The sequence below is a fragment of the Pelodiscus sinensis genome, chromosome 14, assembly GCF_052426305.1.
Source record: "Pelodiscus sinensis isolate ZL-2025 chromosome 14, ASM5242630v1, whole genome shotgun sequence".
NCBI lineage: Eukaryota > Metazoa > Chordata > Testudines > Trionychidae > Pelodiscus > Pelodiscus sinensis.
In genome coordinates, this window is record NC_143065.1 from 10,954,931 (window position 1) to 10,972,824 (window position 17,894).

At 60.0% G+C, this 17,894-nt stretch overlaps 1 protein-coding gene across 1 annotated transcript in view; it reads right to left on the reverse strand.

The window, feature by feature from the left end:
• Positions 1-17,894, reverse strand: part of SEMA7A (semaphorin 7A (JohnMiltonHagen blood group)) — a 43,334-nt gene that overhangs the window by 12,053 nt on the left and 13,387 nt on the right. Inside the window, exons 2-10 of the mRNA XM_075897449.2 lie at positions 8,964-9,094; positions 8,327-8,368; positions 7,211-7,306; positions 6,471-6,549; positions 5,346-5,456; positions 3,404-3,543; positions 2,836-3,017; positions 2,077-2,185; positions 843-1,038 (exon numbers count right to left, since the gene is read on the reverse strand). Of these exons, the coding sequence (XP_075753564.2) occupies positions 843-1,038; positions 2,077-2,185; positions 2,836-3,017; positions 3,404-3,543; positions 5,346-5,456; positions 6,471-6,549; positions 7,211-7,306; positions 8,327-8,368; positions 8,964-9,094 (1,086 nt within the window). The remainder of the gene's footprint in view (positions 1-842; positions 1,039-2,076; positions 2,186-2,835; positions 3,018-3,403; positions 3,544-5,345; positions 5,457-6,470; positions 6,550-7,210; positions 7,307-8,326; positions 8,369-8,963; positions 9,095-17,894) is intronic.

Sequence of the window (17,894 nt, forward strand, 5' to 3'; positions counted from 1 at the left end):
AGCTCTGGACTGCCAGGCCCAGCGGCGCCGGAGCTCTGGACAGCCAGGCCCAGCGGCGTCGGAGCTCTGGACAGCCAGGCCCAGCGGCACTGGAGCTCAGGACAGCCAGGCCCAGCGGCGCCGGAGCTCTGGACAGCCAGGCCCAGCGGCGCCGGAGCTCTGGACAGCCAGGCCCAGCGGTTCTGGGGCTCAGCCCCCACACAGGTCTGGGCTGCCATTTCACAAATCTCCACCATGACCAAGCTATGTCCCAGCTACCCCCCAAGCGCCAGAGCAATGGGTCTGAAATGCCCTGCACAGCTCTGAAACGTCACACACCACCCAGCACTAAGCACGGAGGGGTCCCTGCTGCAGGGGCCAGACCCTTAGCTGCCATAAAATGAGTCTAGGTCCCCAGTGAGGGAAGGAGCCAAGGGGCCCATTTCAACAAGTACAACCCAGGGCACTGCACTGAGTCAGGACGGACTAGAAAACAAGGTGCCCCCAGTGCCTAGGGCGGTCTGTAGCACTGTGCTGCCATGACCTGACAAGAGGGAGGAGTGTATATGTGTGGACACCCACACTACTTCCAGCTAGGATGGAACTGAAACGGTTCCGCTGTGTGCCATATGCCCTATACTGCTAACAGCTCGTGGAGATTCTCTTCCAATGCTGTGGGAGCAAAGGGCTATATGTTCTACCTCCGCAGTCACTGGGAGTTTCCCAGCGGCCATAGGGTGCAGCACAGGGACAAATGCAGAGCCCCTCGGTGGCCAGGGATCTGTTTCAATGCTCTGCAAGGGGCCACTCTGCCTGGTAAATGGCCCGCGTGGGTACAAAGCAGCAAAACACACGGTCGGTACCTGTCACCAAATAGAGGACGTTGTAGGTGTTTCCGTCGCGCGCCTCGATGCGGTGCACCCCGATTTTCTGGTAGCGATTCTTGTTGTGGAAGAGGGGGCTATGGTGCGGGGCGACGGGCCGCACCCTTCCCTCCACCTCCGGGTAGCTGTCAGCTATTTTGAAGGTCTCGGCAGGGGTGTGATTTTGCGGAAGACACTGAGCCAAGAGAAAAAAATCCAGCCATCAGGGCCACCCAGCTCCATGGGATGTGCTGGGCTAGAGGCAGAAAGACATGGGCGGGCTCTCGCCCCGGCTAATTCCCCAGAGGAGCTCAGGGGCGAGGACGCTGGCCCACGGGTGTGCCCAGGCACCAGTGCTCCGCTGGAGCAGCAGACGAGCCCCTGGGGAGCATGTCCCCAGCTCAGTGTGGCAGAAAGCTGCCACTGCTGCCCTGTGATTGCCCCTCTCTTACCGCACAGCGGTCGTGCGCTTCTCCAGCCCTGGCGTGTATCCAGCCCCAATACACAAGGAACCAGAGACTGCTACAGCTGGGCAGGAGGTGGCTGCTTTGCCGTCGACGGCCCCCTCCCCCTGGCTCGCTAAGGCCCGGTAAGGCCTTGTCTTCAGAAAACGGGTAAAGCCATTGGCCCAGATCCTCAAAAGGAGATGGGAGTCGGAGGAATTTACACCCCTGAAGTTCTGGGCCGTAGAAACTCTTCTCCCTCTCTCCCCAGTCCCGTGCCCTGTGCCCCTGCGGTGCCCACCGCCTAACAGCACTGACATCACAGGATCAGCCCCCCAAAAGTTCCCTTGTCCCTGGCCCAGCCCATCTGAGGAGCTAAGAGCCCTCTTACATACATTCAGGACCAAAATGTGCCACCTACCTACACAAGAGCTCACAGGGTAAGCACACTGGGGTAGGGACTATCTTGGCAGAAGTGCCCTAACAGGGGTTGGGGGGGGGGGGGACAGATGTCCTAGCCCCTCCCCCCAAGCTGTCAACCCGCCAATTCTCCCACAAGGTCCCGCCTCCTGCTCACACCTCTCTGCCCCTCCTCCTGTCACTCACCATGACAGGAGGGCATGGCTGGTACAGCACCTGACTTCCTGGGGACAGCAGTAACCACTAGCCCCCGTTTTCCAGGGGGAGACCCAGGCCCGGGCCCACGGCCACTGCGCGGGTTCGTGGAAGAGTTCGGGGCAGACAGCCGGCCGCTTGGTGCTCGGAGGGTCAGACGGCCAGCAGCCACTCACCTGTCCTGGACGGATGTGGGGCATGTTCGCCGTGTAGCCTTTGAGTTTCGATGTCCGGAACACGGCGTCGATGTCGCCGAAGGAGTAGACACAAACGGCAGAGAACCCCCTGCCCGGGACGGAACAAACAACGGGTCAGGGTCCAGGCGCCACTCGGCCGCTGCTCAGACTCTTAGCTGCTGTGTGAGGACGGGGGGTGTCACTTAACCGCCGCTAGGGCCATTTCTAACTGTCCCCCACCCACGGCTCGGCCAACGGGACCGGCGGGAGGAGGCCGCAGGTCCAAGCCACGTGATAATGTAGGAACAGGTAGCAGGGTGGGGACGTATGAGCCAGGACACCAGCCTGACTTCGAAGTGGCAGCCGCCATCCTAAACCTGAAACGGTGACTCGGGCAAAACTCCCCCTGCATTAACAGCCCGGTCGCCAGGGCTGTGCTTAGTGGCGACGCTGAGGCCCCCTAAGATTGTCTGTCTTTGGGTATGTCTACACTACATGGCTCCGTCGACAGAGCTATGTAGATGAGCTCAGTAGACATAGGAAAATGAAGCGGCAATTTAAATAATCGCCGCTTCATTTACATCAAAATGGCCGCCGCACTGTGCCGATCAGCTGTGTTGGCTCAGCGCAGTAGTCTGGCGGTTGACATCAAAAGCCTTTGTCGACTGCCCTGTTATGCCTCGTGGGATGAGCTGGCCCGTCCTTTTCACGCCCGTCCCCAGCGCTGGGGCAGTGGCCCACGTGGGCCACGATCCTCACCAGGAGTTGGAGAAGAGCCCGTACGCTCTGGTTTCCTTCCAGCTCTTCTCTGACGGGACAATGAAGACGTCCTGCAGCCAGTCAAAGTTGCCCTTGGTGGCTGGGTCGATGCAGACCAGCATGGCCTTCAGGAAGGTGGTCCACTTGGAAGCCGAGAGGGAGCCCTGGCCCCCTTTATCTCCCTGGAAGACACAGAAGCACCTCAGAGCCCATCCTAGAGGAGGGGGATGAAGGAAGGGGCCTCTGGCACGTTCCCAACCCCTTAAACGGCTCCCCATTATCTATCCATGTACTTGCATGGCCCACCTCTTCACAGCATCTGAGCACTCCCCCTCTTTAATGCAGCGCATCCCACGGGTAGGGCACAGCTGTTATCCCCATTGTGCAGAGGGGGAACAAAGCAACTAAGGGATTTGCCAAAGGTCACCCAGGAAGTCTGTGGCAGAGCCACGTCCTAGTCCTAGGTCTGCACCCTGGACCACCGGACCCTCCTTCCTCTCAGCTTGTTCCCTTCCAGCACCACCGCTCTCTACCGCCCCCTGCCTGTCCCACCCTGCCCGCTCTGTACCTTGCACAGCTGGGCCACGCGGGAGACATTCGCTGGAGCCTCGAGACTCTTGTCTGGGTTATCTTCGCGAAAGAAATAGTAGATCTTTTCATTGTAGCTCTCATCCTGCTTGATGACAGTGGCTTTCACAAACTGCGGGTCTGGAAGGCAGGAGGAAGAGCTGTGAGAAAAGGCCTGACAAGCCCTAACCCAAGGACGTGTGGGACAGCCATCGCCAGGGAGCCGAAACCAGCCGGGTCCTCTAGTGATCAGTCACAGAGGCAGACCACCCCAACACACTTTCATGGGTGACTCTCCCCCTCCCAGCTCCAACACCCTGGTTGTAGGCTCTGGATCTTGCCTTGTGCAGCTTCCTTGACATGCCCAGGCGCCCGGTCAGCTGATTGGGGAACCCCTTCCCTGGAGAGGAGCATGTGCGTCGGGGAGCTGCCGCGGCAGGGAAGGGAGGCCTAGCGGGAGAGCGGGTGTTGCGGTTGTTTGTGTGTAGCAGGGGAAGCCTGTCAGGCAGGGAATGATGCGAGAGCCCTATTAAAGTGGCTGGCTCCATGCCCTGGCTCCATGACGTCAGCTGCAGGGACTACCGGGTCGGGATGGCGCTTGGAGGCTCATTACTTCACGTCCCCGGGGCGTGGAACAGCCTGACGCCGTGATGCGCTGGGAGCGCCTGCTTTGTGGCCTGCTCCTGGCTCTGAGTTGGCACTTGACTTGCTCCACGTTTTGGCCCGCAGCGGTGAGGGGGAGAAAATCCAGTTGCCCCCAAACTGGGTTTGCTCCGGGTCTTGCTCAGAGGAGTCAGGGCTGAAGGGTTCTTCCCTTTGCCAGTCCACCAGCCGGGGTGGAGAAGTGGGGAGTGGGGAGGCAGATGTGTTCCAGGTTTGGATTCGGTACCCGGCCCGGGCTGGAAGGGTAGGAGGCGGAGCAACCTTTGGGCTCCTCCAGGTTCCCATGTGTGGCCAGCTGGGAAACGGACGCTCTCTGCTCCGTTTGCCACCCACAGACAGTGACTGCAGCTGGCGGGCCTGTTCCACAGCGGCGTTTCCTTCCAGCTGGGAGCACCAGCTCCTTCCTGCTGCCCTCACCCCACCTCCCAGCCTCACGCTGGGGGCACCGCCCCTCTGCAGCCACTGCTCAAGGCCCTTGATTGGCCATTGGCCCCCTCCCCACAGGGCCAGCTCCAGGGCAAGGCCAGTTAGCTGAGGCAGAGGTCTTGGGAGCTGCTGTTTCCCTGTCCCCTAGCGATAGCGGGGGCCCAAGGCCCAGGGAAGGGGAAGGGGCTTCTCGCTCCAGAGAACAGGAGGAAGTTGGTTATTGATCGGTGCTGCAAAGGGCAGGCCGGGCCCTGCTTTGATTTCCTCTGCGCTCGCGTCTGGCCCAGTTCCACCCCTAGCGCAAGGACGAGTCTCCAAGCCGCCCTGTGCAACCCGGGAGCGGCAGGGAGGACCAGAGCAGGGGGCCGGGAGGCTCTAAGGGCTGGAGGGGAGGGGGCGCAGTGCACTCTGGGAGGCCCCACCCCTTCCACTCAAGGCCCCGCCCTTCCACTCAAGGCCCCGCCCCTTTCGCCAGCGACCTGCCTTTTCCGCCAGAGGCCCCGGTTCTTCTGCTTAAGACCCCGCCCCTTCCACTCAAGGCCCCGCCCTTCCACCAGAGGCCCCTCCCCTTTCGCCAGAGACCCGCCCTTTCCGCCAGAGGCCCCGGTTCTTCTGCCCAAAGCCCCACCCTTCTGCTTGAGACCCCACCCCTTCCACTCAAGACCTCACTTCTTCTGCCTGAAGCCCTGCCCTTCCGCTTGAGGCCCCACCCCTTGCGCCTGAAGGGACCGCCCCCCACCTTTCCCAGGGTGGCTGTCGGCTCCCCTGGCTGCTGGAGGCACGTTTGCATCCCATGGTCTCGGCACTGCCGGGATTCGGACGGGAGCCCAGGCCAGGGGCTCTGCCGTACTCACTCTGCATGACTGTGTCGCTGGTGTAGAGCCCCTTCGGCCCTCGGACCTGGCGGAAGCGGGGGATCTTCCCGTTGTGCAGGTGCAAGTTGATGGTGGAGTAGATGTCGGGGCCTGCAAGAGGGGACAGGCTTTCAGCTTTGCCTGGGGACGGCTTTTCTCCAGGGACCCGGCCCAGGCCTGAGGAGTTGGGTCAGTGACCCTGGAGGCAGAGGGCCCTCAGGAGCCACGGGGGGGGAGGGGGGGCATGGGCCGGGTATGGTAGTGCCAGCTCGGCCCTGCTCTAGCAAAAAGCTCCTTCGCCAAGGCCCCCTCATGCTAGGGCCCTGCCGGCAGTGGGGACCAGACGCAACCCCACAGCTAAGGACGGAGACAATTCAGCATGGGAGCAGCTCTGGTTCCCCAGGGACAGACCAGACGGGGAGGGCTTCCGGGGAGAACGGCAGAAGGCTCAGTGCTGAGGGGCAATTGTGGGGAGGAGAGAAAGCCAAGGGCCCCAGAGGAGGCCGACTGAAACCTGGAGCCTGAAAGCCAAGCTCAAGGCCTGAGCCTCTGTCCATCTGCCTGGGTGAGGAGGGTGGGCCGGCCCCCTGCCAAAGGGTGAGGGAACCCACCAGCCGCTCTTCTCTGGGCAAGTGGATGAGGCGTGGGCATTGCCAGTCCAGCAGCTTGGGCACTGGGCGGATGTGACAGGGGAGGGGTTGTGGTGTCACTGCCCATCACCATGGACTCTGGCCGGCCCTCCCAGGGCGGTCCCAGGCTGCCTTCTCACACGGCTCTGGGGACAGGCTCAAGCTCCCTCTCCCACTAGGCTTCCTCAGCTGCTCTGGCGCTAGAATTCCTGGGGCTGACCCTACCCAGGGACATCAGCCTGCCCTGGTCGGGGGGCAGTGCCCCCTCCAGGCTCCCTTCACCACGAGTGTCCCCCCAGCTCGGAGAGCTGTCCAGCCCAGTGATGGCGCAGCGTGGAGAGGGCGCCGTTCCCCGCCAAGGAGCCCGAGCGCAGACACAAGGCAGACACAGCTGGCGTCAATCGGCACAGCTCCGCCGGCGTCAGCGTCCTGCTGGCTGGGGCCTGGCCCCGCAGCACTACGGGCCGAAGGGGAGACACAAACATGTGGGACTTACTGTCGACGAGGACCAGGGAGTTCTGGTTAGGGGCAAACGGGGCCAGCCCGCGGGCAGGGCTGGATTCGTTCCAGTCGAGCTGCGGAGGAAAGAGGGAACCGTTACGCGTCGGAGTCGGTGAGAGAGGTTCGGGCTCATTGTATTCTCCCAGCAAGCAACATCTGCCCGGAGACCCCTCTGGGGCAAGGGCACATTACCTGCCCCCCAGCACGTGGGCCCGGCGGGTGCTCTGGCTGCGGAGTGCCCCATGTGGAGCTAGGCCGGCTGGTGCACCAGGAAGCTCCGGGAAGGTGTTTCCTGTCAGTTAAGGCTGCAGGCGGGGAATCGGGGCAAACGGTCCAGGAACTTGAACATCAAAGTGAACGTGGAGGGAGGGTGTTTACAGACAAGTGTGTTGACCGGGCTGGTGTTTCCTGCCCTCCCCTTTGCTGTTCCAGCCCGGGGGCGTTGCTGGGCGCTGCCACGGACCAGACTTCCCAGGTAGGAGCAGAGGGACTATAAAGCGCAGCGTCTGCAGTATACTCCCCCCTCCACCCGGGAAGGGAGCGCGATCCCCGTCCACATTTGACAGGCGGGGCAAACGGAGGTACAGCCAGGCCGAGCGATTTGCTCTGCTCCTAGTGCAGGGGAATGGGCACAGAACCCCGGGCCGGTGGAGAAGGCATTGGACTTGATCGAGGGTCTGGACCCTGCACACCTGCAGGCCGAGTGGGGGAGTGGCACCGAACCCCCGGGCTTACCCCGTTCCAGCAGGTGGGACTGCAGGCGTTGGTCCCACATACCAACAGCTTGTCCTCGAACTTGCCGATGAACGTCAGGTAGTTCTTCTTCTCCTCCTGGAAAAGCAAAACCACCCATGAGCGACGGCCGGTGCTCTGGTGAATCCCAGCAGCTCCGGGTCCAAGCGGAGGGGCCCTGAGAGCACCACCAGACTGGAAGAGATCTTAGGATCCTCCTGGAGATGAAATCCAGGAAGATCCATTGAGATTGTTCTAGACCAGCAGTTCCCAAACTTTTTGGCATCACGTCCCCTTTTTGATTTGTGCGAAACCCTCATGTCGCCCCACGTCTTCTTTACCATCATCCACCCCCCCCCCCTTTCACAAAAAAAACAATTCATAATTTTTTATGCTGATGAGAAAATTTTTTTGTTATGAAAATTTCTCAGCTTCGTGCCCCCCTTGGAATTTCTTCACGCCCCCCCAAGGTTTGGTAACTGATATTCTAGACCAACCTCTTGGCATAGCACAAGCCAGAGAATTTCACCTGAGAAGAATCAAGCCCCCTCTCCTCTAAGCTCCGTCAGGGGCTCTCAGACATGCCCCTGGCACAGAACCAACTTAATCTCCTAATTACACGTTCCCCGTATTCATCCAGTTTGCTGACTCCAGTTCTCCACCAGATCTCGCCACCCTCAATTCTTCTGCTCCGCGTTCCCCGGCGTACGCCCTCTCCGGCTATGTCTACCCACCAGCGTTACTCTGAACTAACATAGACACGTCGACACACAAGTGGCTATTTGAACACAATGGCGAAATAATGTCGAGCTGGAGGACTTCTTACTCCAATTCCCGTAACCCTCCTTGTACGAGGGGTAAGGGGAGTCGGGGGAAGAGTGCTCTATCTGGAAATAACTGTTGTGTAGACAGCGCAATTGGCAGCACTCAAGTTGTGTAGCTTACTCTGAGGTTAGCCCTGCTGTGTAGCCGTGCCCTAAGTGCCCATCCACGTTCTTTTTCCATGGCACCCTCCAGCGGAATGAAAAAGAAGCGCTAACAGAGCAGAGGTGAGCTAGGTGGGAAACACCCGATATTTCTCAAAGAACTAAATCCACCTGGCAAGCTCTCCAGACTTACTGGTTTTTGGCAGGCATCCGAATTCTTTGCAGGAAAGAGCTTCTGGAGAAAAGGAATACGCGTAGGTTAGTTCCGGCCTCTCTAAATAGCTGTGACAAAGCTCTGCGAGCCCACATGCCACCCACGGGCTGAGCCGGCCAGGAAGATGGGGGCTGTAAGTCTGGTCGGCTCCAATAATCAGCACTTTCCATATGGTTCCCATGTGGAAGTGCCTGTCGGAGGACTTGGGAGGCTGGGCCAGTTCAGGGGCATGTTTGGGAACTCGGGGTGGGTACATGGAGGTGGAAGTAGGGAGGCAGGTGGGCACAGGGCATGGCAGAAGGAACCAGGGCTCTAGTAGTCGGGTCAGTTCAGAGCCTAAAGCTCATTGGCCTCTATTATCTGTGATGTCACCTTTGTGACATCAGCATCATTAATGCGGTGGCCCAGCTGGTTGGCTCCCTGGACACAGCTGGGTAGGGGTGGGGGGATTGAGATACCTGCCGTCTCTTCGCTGCTTCACCCCTGACTTGGTGGAGAAGGCGGGCAAGTCGCTCGCCTGTCCTGTGCCTCTGTTCCCCCTTGGCGCAATGGGGAGAATGACGTCCCGGTGGGGTGGAGGGGGCCTAAGGCATGAAGCTCCAAGGGGTCTCCTTACCGTGTTGCGACTGGCTCTCTCAAAGTCGAAGGAGTAGAGCGTTCCCTCCGCTCCCACCAAGAGCAAGGAGGGCTTCTGGAGGTAGAGAGTTGTCAGACTCTCGTTCTTGTCCAGATGAAAGCGCTTCTCCCCTAGGAGACACAGCAAAGAGACTCAGCAGGCCATGAATCCAGCTGAGCCGTTGGGAGATTTGCACCCGCTCCCCACCAGGAACAAGGCGTGTGCACATGGATCAGCTGTTTGCTCTCTTGCCAGGAGTACAGAGAGAGAGGACAGATCAGACACACCAGCTCAGTGCTGCCACCTCTGGTGAACGGGCCAGCTAGTCACATGCTCGATTCAGGAGGCACCAATGCCCACGGCACGCCCCCCTGCACCACATGGCACTGCGGGGTGCAGTTACTTCTCGCCCGGCGCCTTCTGCCCACCCGCACCAGGCTGGAGAGCTCTCGCCAGCTCGCTCCTAGCTAGTGACACTGCAGACGCTGACACGCTTTGGAAGAGCGTGTGTGCCAGTGGTTAGAGCAGCCTCGCACGACTGTCCTGGGCATTTCCCATTTCCTGGCCTGAAAACGCCTCCTCCCAGGGCGCCACCAAGAAAATGACAAGACAAGTAACAGCTCATGGCCCGTGAGAAGAACAATAAATCACCTTCCCCAGGACAAGGAGAGCCAGGCCAGGTGGGGGCAAAGCAGGCATCTGGACCACAGGGCTCCTGGCTTCTAGTCCCACCTCTCTCTGCCCTACCCTGAATGTACCAGAGCCCAGAAGGGCACGAATGCAGCCATGAGCTAAGGGCCTGTGTGTGGTATAGACACTGTCCCGTGGAGCAATTCATGTGTGTGTGGGGAGGATTCAGGTCAGATCACCCCCAACAGCTCAGCTGATCTTACCTCAGCTTTCCCCCCTGGGAGCTAGAGATGCAGACACACCTCCCCTTCTGTCTACCCAGGGCGGGCAGTGCCCGTCTCCCGACACTGATCACACAGGCCTGGCTCAGTCTGGCCTGCCCAAGGGTGGATTGGAGTCGGCCCCTGCAGCCGGATGCACAGGCCAAACCAATCCCCGGATCCAGCTGATCCACAATCCGGAACCAAATGAAATCGAGTCCCTCTGCCTCCCACCCCAACAGCCGCCCTCTCTCCCACCCCCCGCCAGCTGAGGCCTCCCGCTTCTGGCTTGGCCCTAAACAAGGAGATCAGGCCGGTGTCTCGGCCTTGGAAACAGTGAGGATCCGGGCCAGCCCTGGCGCCTGGTGCAAGGGAGGGGTGGGGAATGCAGCTGAAGGATCAGAGCGGCTGGGTTACTGCTGGTCTGCCCGGGCATGGCTAATTGCTAAGTGCAGTGCGCCTCCGAGTCATTTGAAGGACTGCAACGCCGCAGCCATCCCAGGCAGAGCCTCGAATCTGCCTGCCAGAGCTGCGGAACAGCCTCCTCCCCGTCCGTGGCTCAAAATCAGACCTCAGAGGGCCAGGGAAACAGGTCGCCCACGTCTCACAAACCTGGGAACTAGGTCACCCCGCTTTGCGGAGGCACGTACACCAGCAGCCCGAGCGGCGAGAGGACTTTCCCCACAGCGAGTCAGTGGCAGAGGCAGGAACGGCCCCTGCTCTTCTGACGTGCAGGCCCCCGTGCTCTAACCACTAGCCCACACTGTCCTGTGGTGCAGTGTTCACATGGCTCTTCCCCTAGTAGGTCAGAGGTTGCGTGGGCTGGGGCAGGCTCTGACCCTTCTGAGCTCTAAGCGCAGTCGGTGGCCACCCGCAGGCCATCCAGCAGGGGGGAGCAGAGATCCCGCCGCAGCTGACGCCACCTCTGAAATCAGACCGTTGTTCTGTGACCTGAGGGGAGCCACTCCTGCACCCCGTGCCTCAGTTCCTCCTTCTGTAAAATGGGGACAAGAAAACTGACCAGGGGAGGGGAGGTGCTATGGGGAATGGTGTTTACCAAGTGCAGTGAACTTATCACGCCCGGTCCCGGCTATTTATTCTTTGCTGACGCACCACAGCGCCAAGAGTCATTAGTGTAACTGTGGCGGAGATCCCTTCCCCGGGGAGTGCGCAGTGTGACGGCGCTGGTTACAGGACGGGGAATCCTCATTGCCACGTCGCCATGTGATGATCACCCGCTCCGGGATTCGTTAGGCTCTGCTCCGGAGCCCCACCGGGCCAGGCGCCCGGTTCCTTCCTCTCCCCAGGGCAGGGCCCTCTCCTGTCACAGCCGGCTTCGTGCGTCCTCCCTTCTCTCCCTGCTGGCGCCCGGCCACCTTGTGGAAGGCCGTAGGGCCCCTGGCCTGCCCCCAGCAGCGGTATTCCCAGCCAGCACACAAAGGGTTAACAGTGGCTGCACCACACAACTTGTGGCCCTGTGTTGCTACAGGCTTCCTTGGCTGGCCAGCTTCCCACTCCGGCTTGCGGGCGAGCCGATCTGCCCGCTCTCAGCAATTCTCCTTCCTCTATTGCAGAATAGCGGCCCCTTTCCGCTGCGCACTTCCTCTGAGCAGTGCCATGCCCCGAGCAGCTGACAGGAGCAGTTTTCCTCCCCTCGGGGCAGACGCCGTCTCTAGGAAGAGCCAAGCACCCTGCCGTTACTGTGTCCAAACTATCCAGGGATCCATCGTCGTATCCGCGGTCCCTTTCCCGGGACCTCTGGCTGCCCAGCTCTACGCTGGCGCACAGGTGGCGGGGGAGGGGGAGCGCCTGCAGGCCATGAGAGCCCAGCGGAAAACGGCCACAGGGCGAGGGAATCAGTCACTGACACACGCTTCGGGACGACAGTGTCGAGGCGCAGGGCGGGGCATAAGGCAGGCTGCACACGCCCGCCGCTGCCTGCCAGCTGCCTGCCGCCGCTGCACAGGCTGCATCTGCCCCACATGGCTGCTGTGCTCCCCACGCAGAAAGCACCTGGAGCGTGACGGCAGCCGTGCTCTTCTCGGGGCTTCCTCCTCGCCAGCAGCAGCACCTGGGGACCCTGCAGTAGCAGCTTACGCTAGCGGGGTCTAGCTGGGATCCGGTGTTGTGAGCTTCCTCCCAGCGGTGCCCAACTGGGACCCGGTGTTGTGAGCTTCCTCCCAGCGGTGCCCAGCTGGGGCTCAGTGTTGTGAACTTCCTCCCAGCGGTGCCCAGCTGGGACCCGGTGTTGTGAGCTTCATCCCAGCGGTGCCCAGTGTTGTGAGCTTCCTCCCAGCAGTGCCTGCTCAAGGACACTCGGGCCTCGAGCAGCGTGGGCACCTTCCTGGTAATCATATTAGTGCCGGCCTGGGCTCCAGCATTGGCCTCCCACTCAGCCCCGGCACCGCCCTCTGCGGCCGCCCTGCTGCATGCCATGCTTCGCGCTCGCTGCCTGCTTGTGGACAGGGCTCTGTCCAGACCTCCTCCGGGACCTGCCCTCTGCAGTCCCACCCGGTGCCCGGCCCGACCCCTGTCTTGTGTCCTGGTGGCTAGCAGGCTGCCCAGCAGCCGAGTCATTCCTGGGCCGGGCCCTTTCCTGCAGCTCCGATAGCTCGGGCATGTGCGGAGGGCTAGGCCCACACTCGCTGCTAAGGCAGGGCTGGCCCCCAGTAAAACGGCCTCCTCCTCACCTCACAGGTGGAGGGACCTGCCCCCAGGCGGTCCCCCAGGGCCAGGACGAGAACCCAGGAGTGCTGGGCAAAGACGGGTCGATTTCTTACAGCGTGGTGCCCATGAGAGCAGCCTCAACCGGCTCTAGCCAGGCAATAGCCATGGAGGGTTTTCCATCCCCATTCCCCCGGCCATGTCAAATCCACCCCCCTTCTTGCAGGGCCGACCCAGCCCAATGCCTGGATCCATTAAAAGGATCCAACTCATCTCATGCTGCCAGCAGTCTGCGTGCGCTCCCGTGGGGGGCAGGAACCTTCTCCCTCTTATGCCACATTCGCCTTCACCCCCCGCGTAACAGCTGACCTCGGGAGCTGCGAGCTGCCTGCTGACCTCAGCTTGGCTTTTTGCAGTGTGGGGGTATGTCTACACTACCCTCCTAGTTCGAACTAGGAGGGTAATGTATGCATACCGCACTTGCTAATGAAGCCCGGGATTTGAATTTCCCGGGCTTCATTAGCATAAGTGGGGAGCCGCCATTTTTAAATCCCCGCTGCTTCGAACCCCGTGCAGCGCGGCTACACGGGGCTCGAACTAGGTAGTTCGGACTAGGGTGCCTATTCCGAACTACCGGTACTCCTCGTTTCACGAGGAGTAACGGTAGTTCGGAATAGGACCCTAGTCCGAAGTACCTAGTTCGAGCCCCGTGTAGCCGCGCTACACGGGGTTCGAAGCAGCGGGGATTTAAAAATGGCGGCTCCCCACTTATGCTAATGAAGCCCGGGAAATTCAAATCCCGGGCTTCATTAGCAAGTGCGGTATGCATACATTACCCCGCTAGTTCGAACTAGCGGGGTAGTGTAGACATACCCTGGGTGTTTCGGGTGCCTGATTTAGCTGAGCTCAGCCACGCACCAGGGACGTGCTCGGACAGCCAGACTACACAGAAGCCAGCAACTTGTTTCCCTTTCAGCGGCCACAGGGAAAACAAGCATTTTGCTGGCGCCAGAGCTGCCCTTGGTTTTCTTGTTGTTCGAGGGCGGCGTGGACGGCAGAACTCAAAATAACTGGGCCAGAGGCACTTGACTTGCAGCTTTGTTACATAAAAACATAAGAACGGCCGTACTGGGTCAGACCAAAGGTCCATCTAGCCCAGTAGCCTGTCTGCAAACAGTGGCCAGCACCAGGTGCCCCAGAGAGGGTGGACCGAAGACAATGATCAAGCGATTTGTCTCCTGCCGTCCCTCTCCAGCCTCTGACAAACAGAGGACAAGGACACCATTTTATCCCCTGGCTAATAGCCTTTTATGGACCTAACCTCCATGAAATTATCTAGCTTCTCTTTAAACTCTATTATAGTCCTAGCCTTCACAGCCTCCTCTGGCAAGGAGTTCCACAGGTTGACAACACGCTGTGTGAAGAAGAACTTCCTTTTATTAGTTTTAAACCTGCTACCCATTAACTTCATTTGGTGTCCTCTAGTTCTTCTATTATGGGAACTAATAAATAACTTTTCTTTATCCGTCCTCTCCACACCACTCATGATTCTATATACCTCTATCATATCCCCCCTCAGTCTCCTCTTTTCTAAACTGAAAAGTCCCAGTCTCTTTAACCTCTCCTCATATGGGACCCGCTCCAAACCCCTAATCATTTTAGTTGCCCTTTTCTGAACCCTTTCCAAGGCCAAAATATCTTTTGAGGTGAGGAGACCACATCTGTACACAGTATTCAAGATGTGGACGTACCATAGTTTTATACAGGGGCAGTAAGATATTCTGGGTCTTATTTTCTATCCCTTTCTTAATAATTCTGAGTTGTTGGAACTCAGCTGCTAAGCAGAGCTGAACCAGGCAGGGGCTTGGACGGGAGACGTTGGTACTAACCCTGCTGCACCCGGGCGTGTTGGAAGTGTTACCCTGGGTGGCTTCGGGCATTGACTTTGGTGCAAATTAGCAGCCTCTGTCCATTTAAGGCTTTGGGCATTTGCCGTGCTGTGCCTCAGTTTGCCCCTCTGCACAACAGGGCGCATAGTTCTGTCCTGACCTCACAGGAGCATACCTACAGTAAAGATTGGGAGGTGATCAGAGGCCAACACACACTAGATGTAAAGCCTAAGGCTTGCTGTCTTGGGGACAGAAAGGGGGGGGGCTACTCTGATATCCTGGTGACTTGATAAGCTGCATTCTCCCTTCCATTTGGGCGGGGAGGAGGCTTAATTTTTTGCAGGGGGAGCCTGCTTACTGAATTTTGGTACATGGTCATGGTCCGGCTCCATCCCCTGGAAGGGGCGGAGGCTGGGGCTGAAGGGGCGGGGCTGGGGACTAGCCTTCCCCCAGAATTGTCCAGGGCTGGAGGCTCTGAATTAAAAACACAGGGTTCCCGGCTCCGCCACTACTGTGTTGCCTGGCAGCCGCAGGTTGCTGGGGCTATTTAAAAGGCTCGCAGCTCAGGCCGTGACCGGGAGCCGGGAGCCATTTCAACAGGATCCTGCTGCCTGAGCCACCACCAGGAAATTGGATGGTACAGGCAGCCGGATATAAATAGAAGCAGCTAGATGCTCAAAGCGTTGGCTAGCTCAAAGTGTTAGGTGGGCCGGATCCGGCCCCTGGGCCACATCCAGCTCCTGGGCCGCATCTTGCCCAGCCCTGCTGTGAGCGTTTCCTGGCCTGCCGTGGCTACCGTGCTCCACCCCCCAGAGGTGGCTGCATTTCAGAGCTATGCAGTTTGTAAAGCATCCTGGGATCCTGCTGCATGAGAGGTGCTGGGTTGTTCTCTGAGGCCCCCCCATCCAGCCGCCTTCCAAATTCCCGTCAACTTGCTCTGAGCTATTGCATGCCAAGTCAGCTGGGCCGCACGTGAGCCCCGGCCAGCAGAAAATCAACGGAGCGATTGTCCTTTCAGATGCTGACCCGAGCGGGGGAGAGAAAGGAGCTTTGTGCTGTGTCGGTAAAGAGGCCGAATGAATTGCTGGTGGGTACCATGACCCGAGCACAACAGCCAAATAGGGAACAGAGGGGGAAAACAATCGGTCGGCTGGGAGTAATAGAGAAGCCGATAAGGAAAAAAGAAGTTGCGTTCTAGGAAAACGCCTCCAGTAATTAACTAACTAGAAGCGGCCCATTCACAGAGCAAATGCTGCTTCTCCAAATGCCTACGAGGAATTGCCACCATGGTCAATTGCACAGCAAGAGGCCCAAGAAGCAGGCCGAGCGGCTCCCATCGACTGGCTAAGCCCAAGGGTGCCGCAGCTGACTCGCAGTCTCAGCCAGCTGCCCTTCCACTGATCGCCTGGTCGGGATCAGCCCTCGCTCTGCGGTTTCCTGGGGCAGGGAGGCTGTCCTGCAGACATGGCTCAAAGCAGCTCACCCAGACCCAGGCGGGAGGGGGGGGGGCGGCTCAGATCCCTGCACACCTGGACTTGCTGCTGTATCCACCCAATTGTGCGCTAAGTCCCCATCAGACACACCCGGGCACCCCAGCAGTGTAAACCCGATCTTCCCGTGGAGCAGGCCTGGAAGGATCCACCCTCCCCAGCCGGGACTGGAACAGGCGGAGATCTGGTGGGGGGGGGGGCGAATTCTCCTAACACAGGCACTGGCTCTCACAAGGCGGGGGCAGAGGGGATGGGAGGGGCCAGGCTGGGGAGGCGCTGCTGTAACTTAGGCCTTTCCTGATGTGAAGCACAGCAGGAGCCGCATGGGCCCCTGGAACGGACCAGCAGAGGGAGGGGGCAGGACGGATTAAAGCCACCACGGCCCCATGCTGCTAGGCCAGACCTGTGTGCGCAGGACCCCAGGGGCAGTGCATCGTCCCCTCCCCCCATATCCTGGTAGCCCAGGGCAGCGGGAAGGGTTAACATCTCTCATAGACCCCCCCCACTCCCGCAAGAAACCCGCAACCTACGGACGGCCTTAAATTGACGTCTAGAGATGGCTAGGGGCAGACTTGACCCCTCGCCAGAGCTTAATCCCGCAAGTGACCCCCCTCGGAGTCTCTGCCAGCCAGCTGCGGGGGAATTCCTTCCCGACCCCACCGTGGCAGCTGGCTCAATTCTCATCGGATGACGTAGCACCCGGGCCGGGTTGAGCAAACCAGTTGGTGTGGTCACCGGCTTCTTCACTTCAGAAAGCACCCAAGGCTTGCCTGTGTCTGGGCCTCCCCGATCCCGTCCCTCCTCTGGGGAAGGCCACTGCGTGTCTGCCTCTTGCTTCACTTCTCAGCAACGCCGCCTCTAGGCCCTTCTCACAGGGCCCCTGCTCCCTGCGGGACTTGGGTGAGGCTCCATCTCTCCGGTCAGGGAGTCCTCTTGAGGCGAAGAGCCAAACGCTCGCTGGGCTGGCCACGGGGGACCTGTCACAGCCCGGCCCGGGGCTAGGGTTGCCAGGTGTCCGGTTTTCTACCGGCCAATCTGGTATTTGCACCCTCTGTCCGGTAGAAAAATTCAGAAAATACCGGACATGTGCAATGTGCAATGTCCAGTATTTTCGGAATTTCCCGGCTGGGCGCCGGACGGAAGCCTGGCGGGGGAGCGACTGGGAGGCAGCGCTGTGATTGGCACTGGGAGCCCTGTGGTCGCGTGCAAAAGCCAGGCAGGGCAGGCTGGGGGCAGGGGGCCAGGACTAGCCTGGCTTCTACTAGCAACTAGAAGGAGTGCCTGCCGGGGGCGCAGCCTGTTGGACTCCAGCTGCGGCCAGTGGCTGCACCCCCCTCCAACTCTGCTTCCCGGCCCCCCTTCCTCCCGGCCAGCCCTGCAGTCCCCGACCCCACCCCTGCCAGCTCCGTCCCCTTCCTCCGGGCCAGCCCCGCCCCCCTCCCGGCCAGTCCCTTACCCCCCCGCCCACGATCAAGTGTGTCCAGTTTTTTTTGGGGGGGGGGGGGTCTACCTGGTAACCCTAGCTACACCTCCCTGCATACCCTTGTTGAGACAGTCAGCACCCCTTCCCCCGGGGGTGCTGCACAGCCACTTGGCCAAGCAGTGGCCTGGAGAAGGCACCGTGGCCATTGTAGGTTTGTTTTCCTTGTGCCTTGCAATGAAGGCCGTGAAAGGACTGGGGCGGAGTGGCATTCATAGAGTTCCTGGCCCCTCACCCGCCTGAGTGGCTCAGGATCTGTTGCCGAGGGAACACAAGCAAGGAAGGGCCCTCTAGATAGGCACATCCTCTGGTTCGCTGCTAAACGACCTCAGAATTATCCCCATTTCACAGACGGGGTAGCTGAGAAACTGAGGCCCAGCACATCCCAGTGCCCTAGCTGCTAGGCTGCACCGTCTTCCCTTCCACGGGAGCCAGGAGTCTCTCTGGGCACACTATAACATCCCTGCCCAGGCTACAAAAGAAGTGGGATTCTCCACACCCCATGCGGAGAAGCTGCA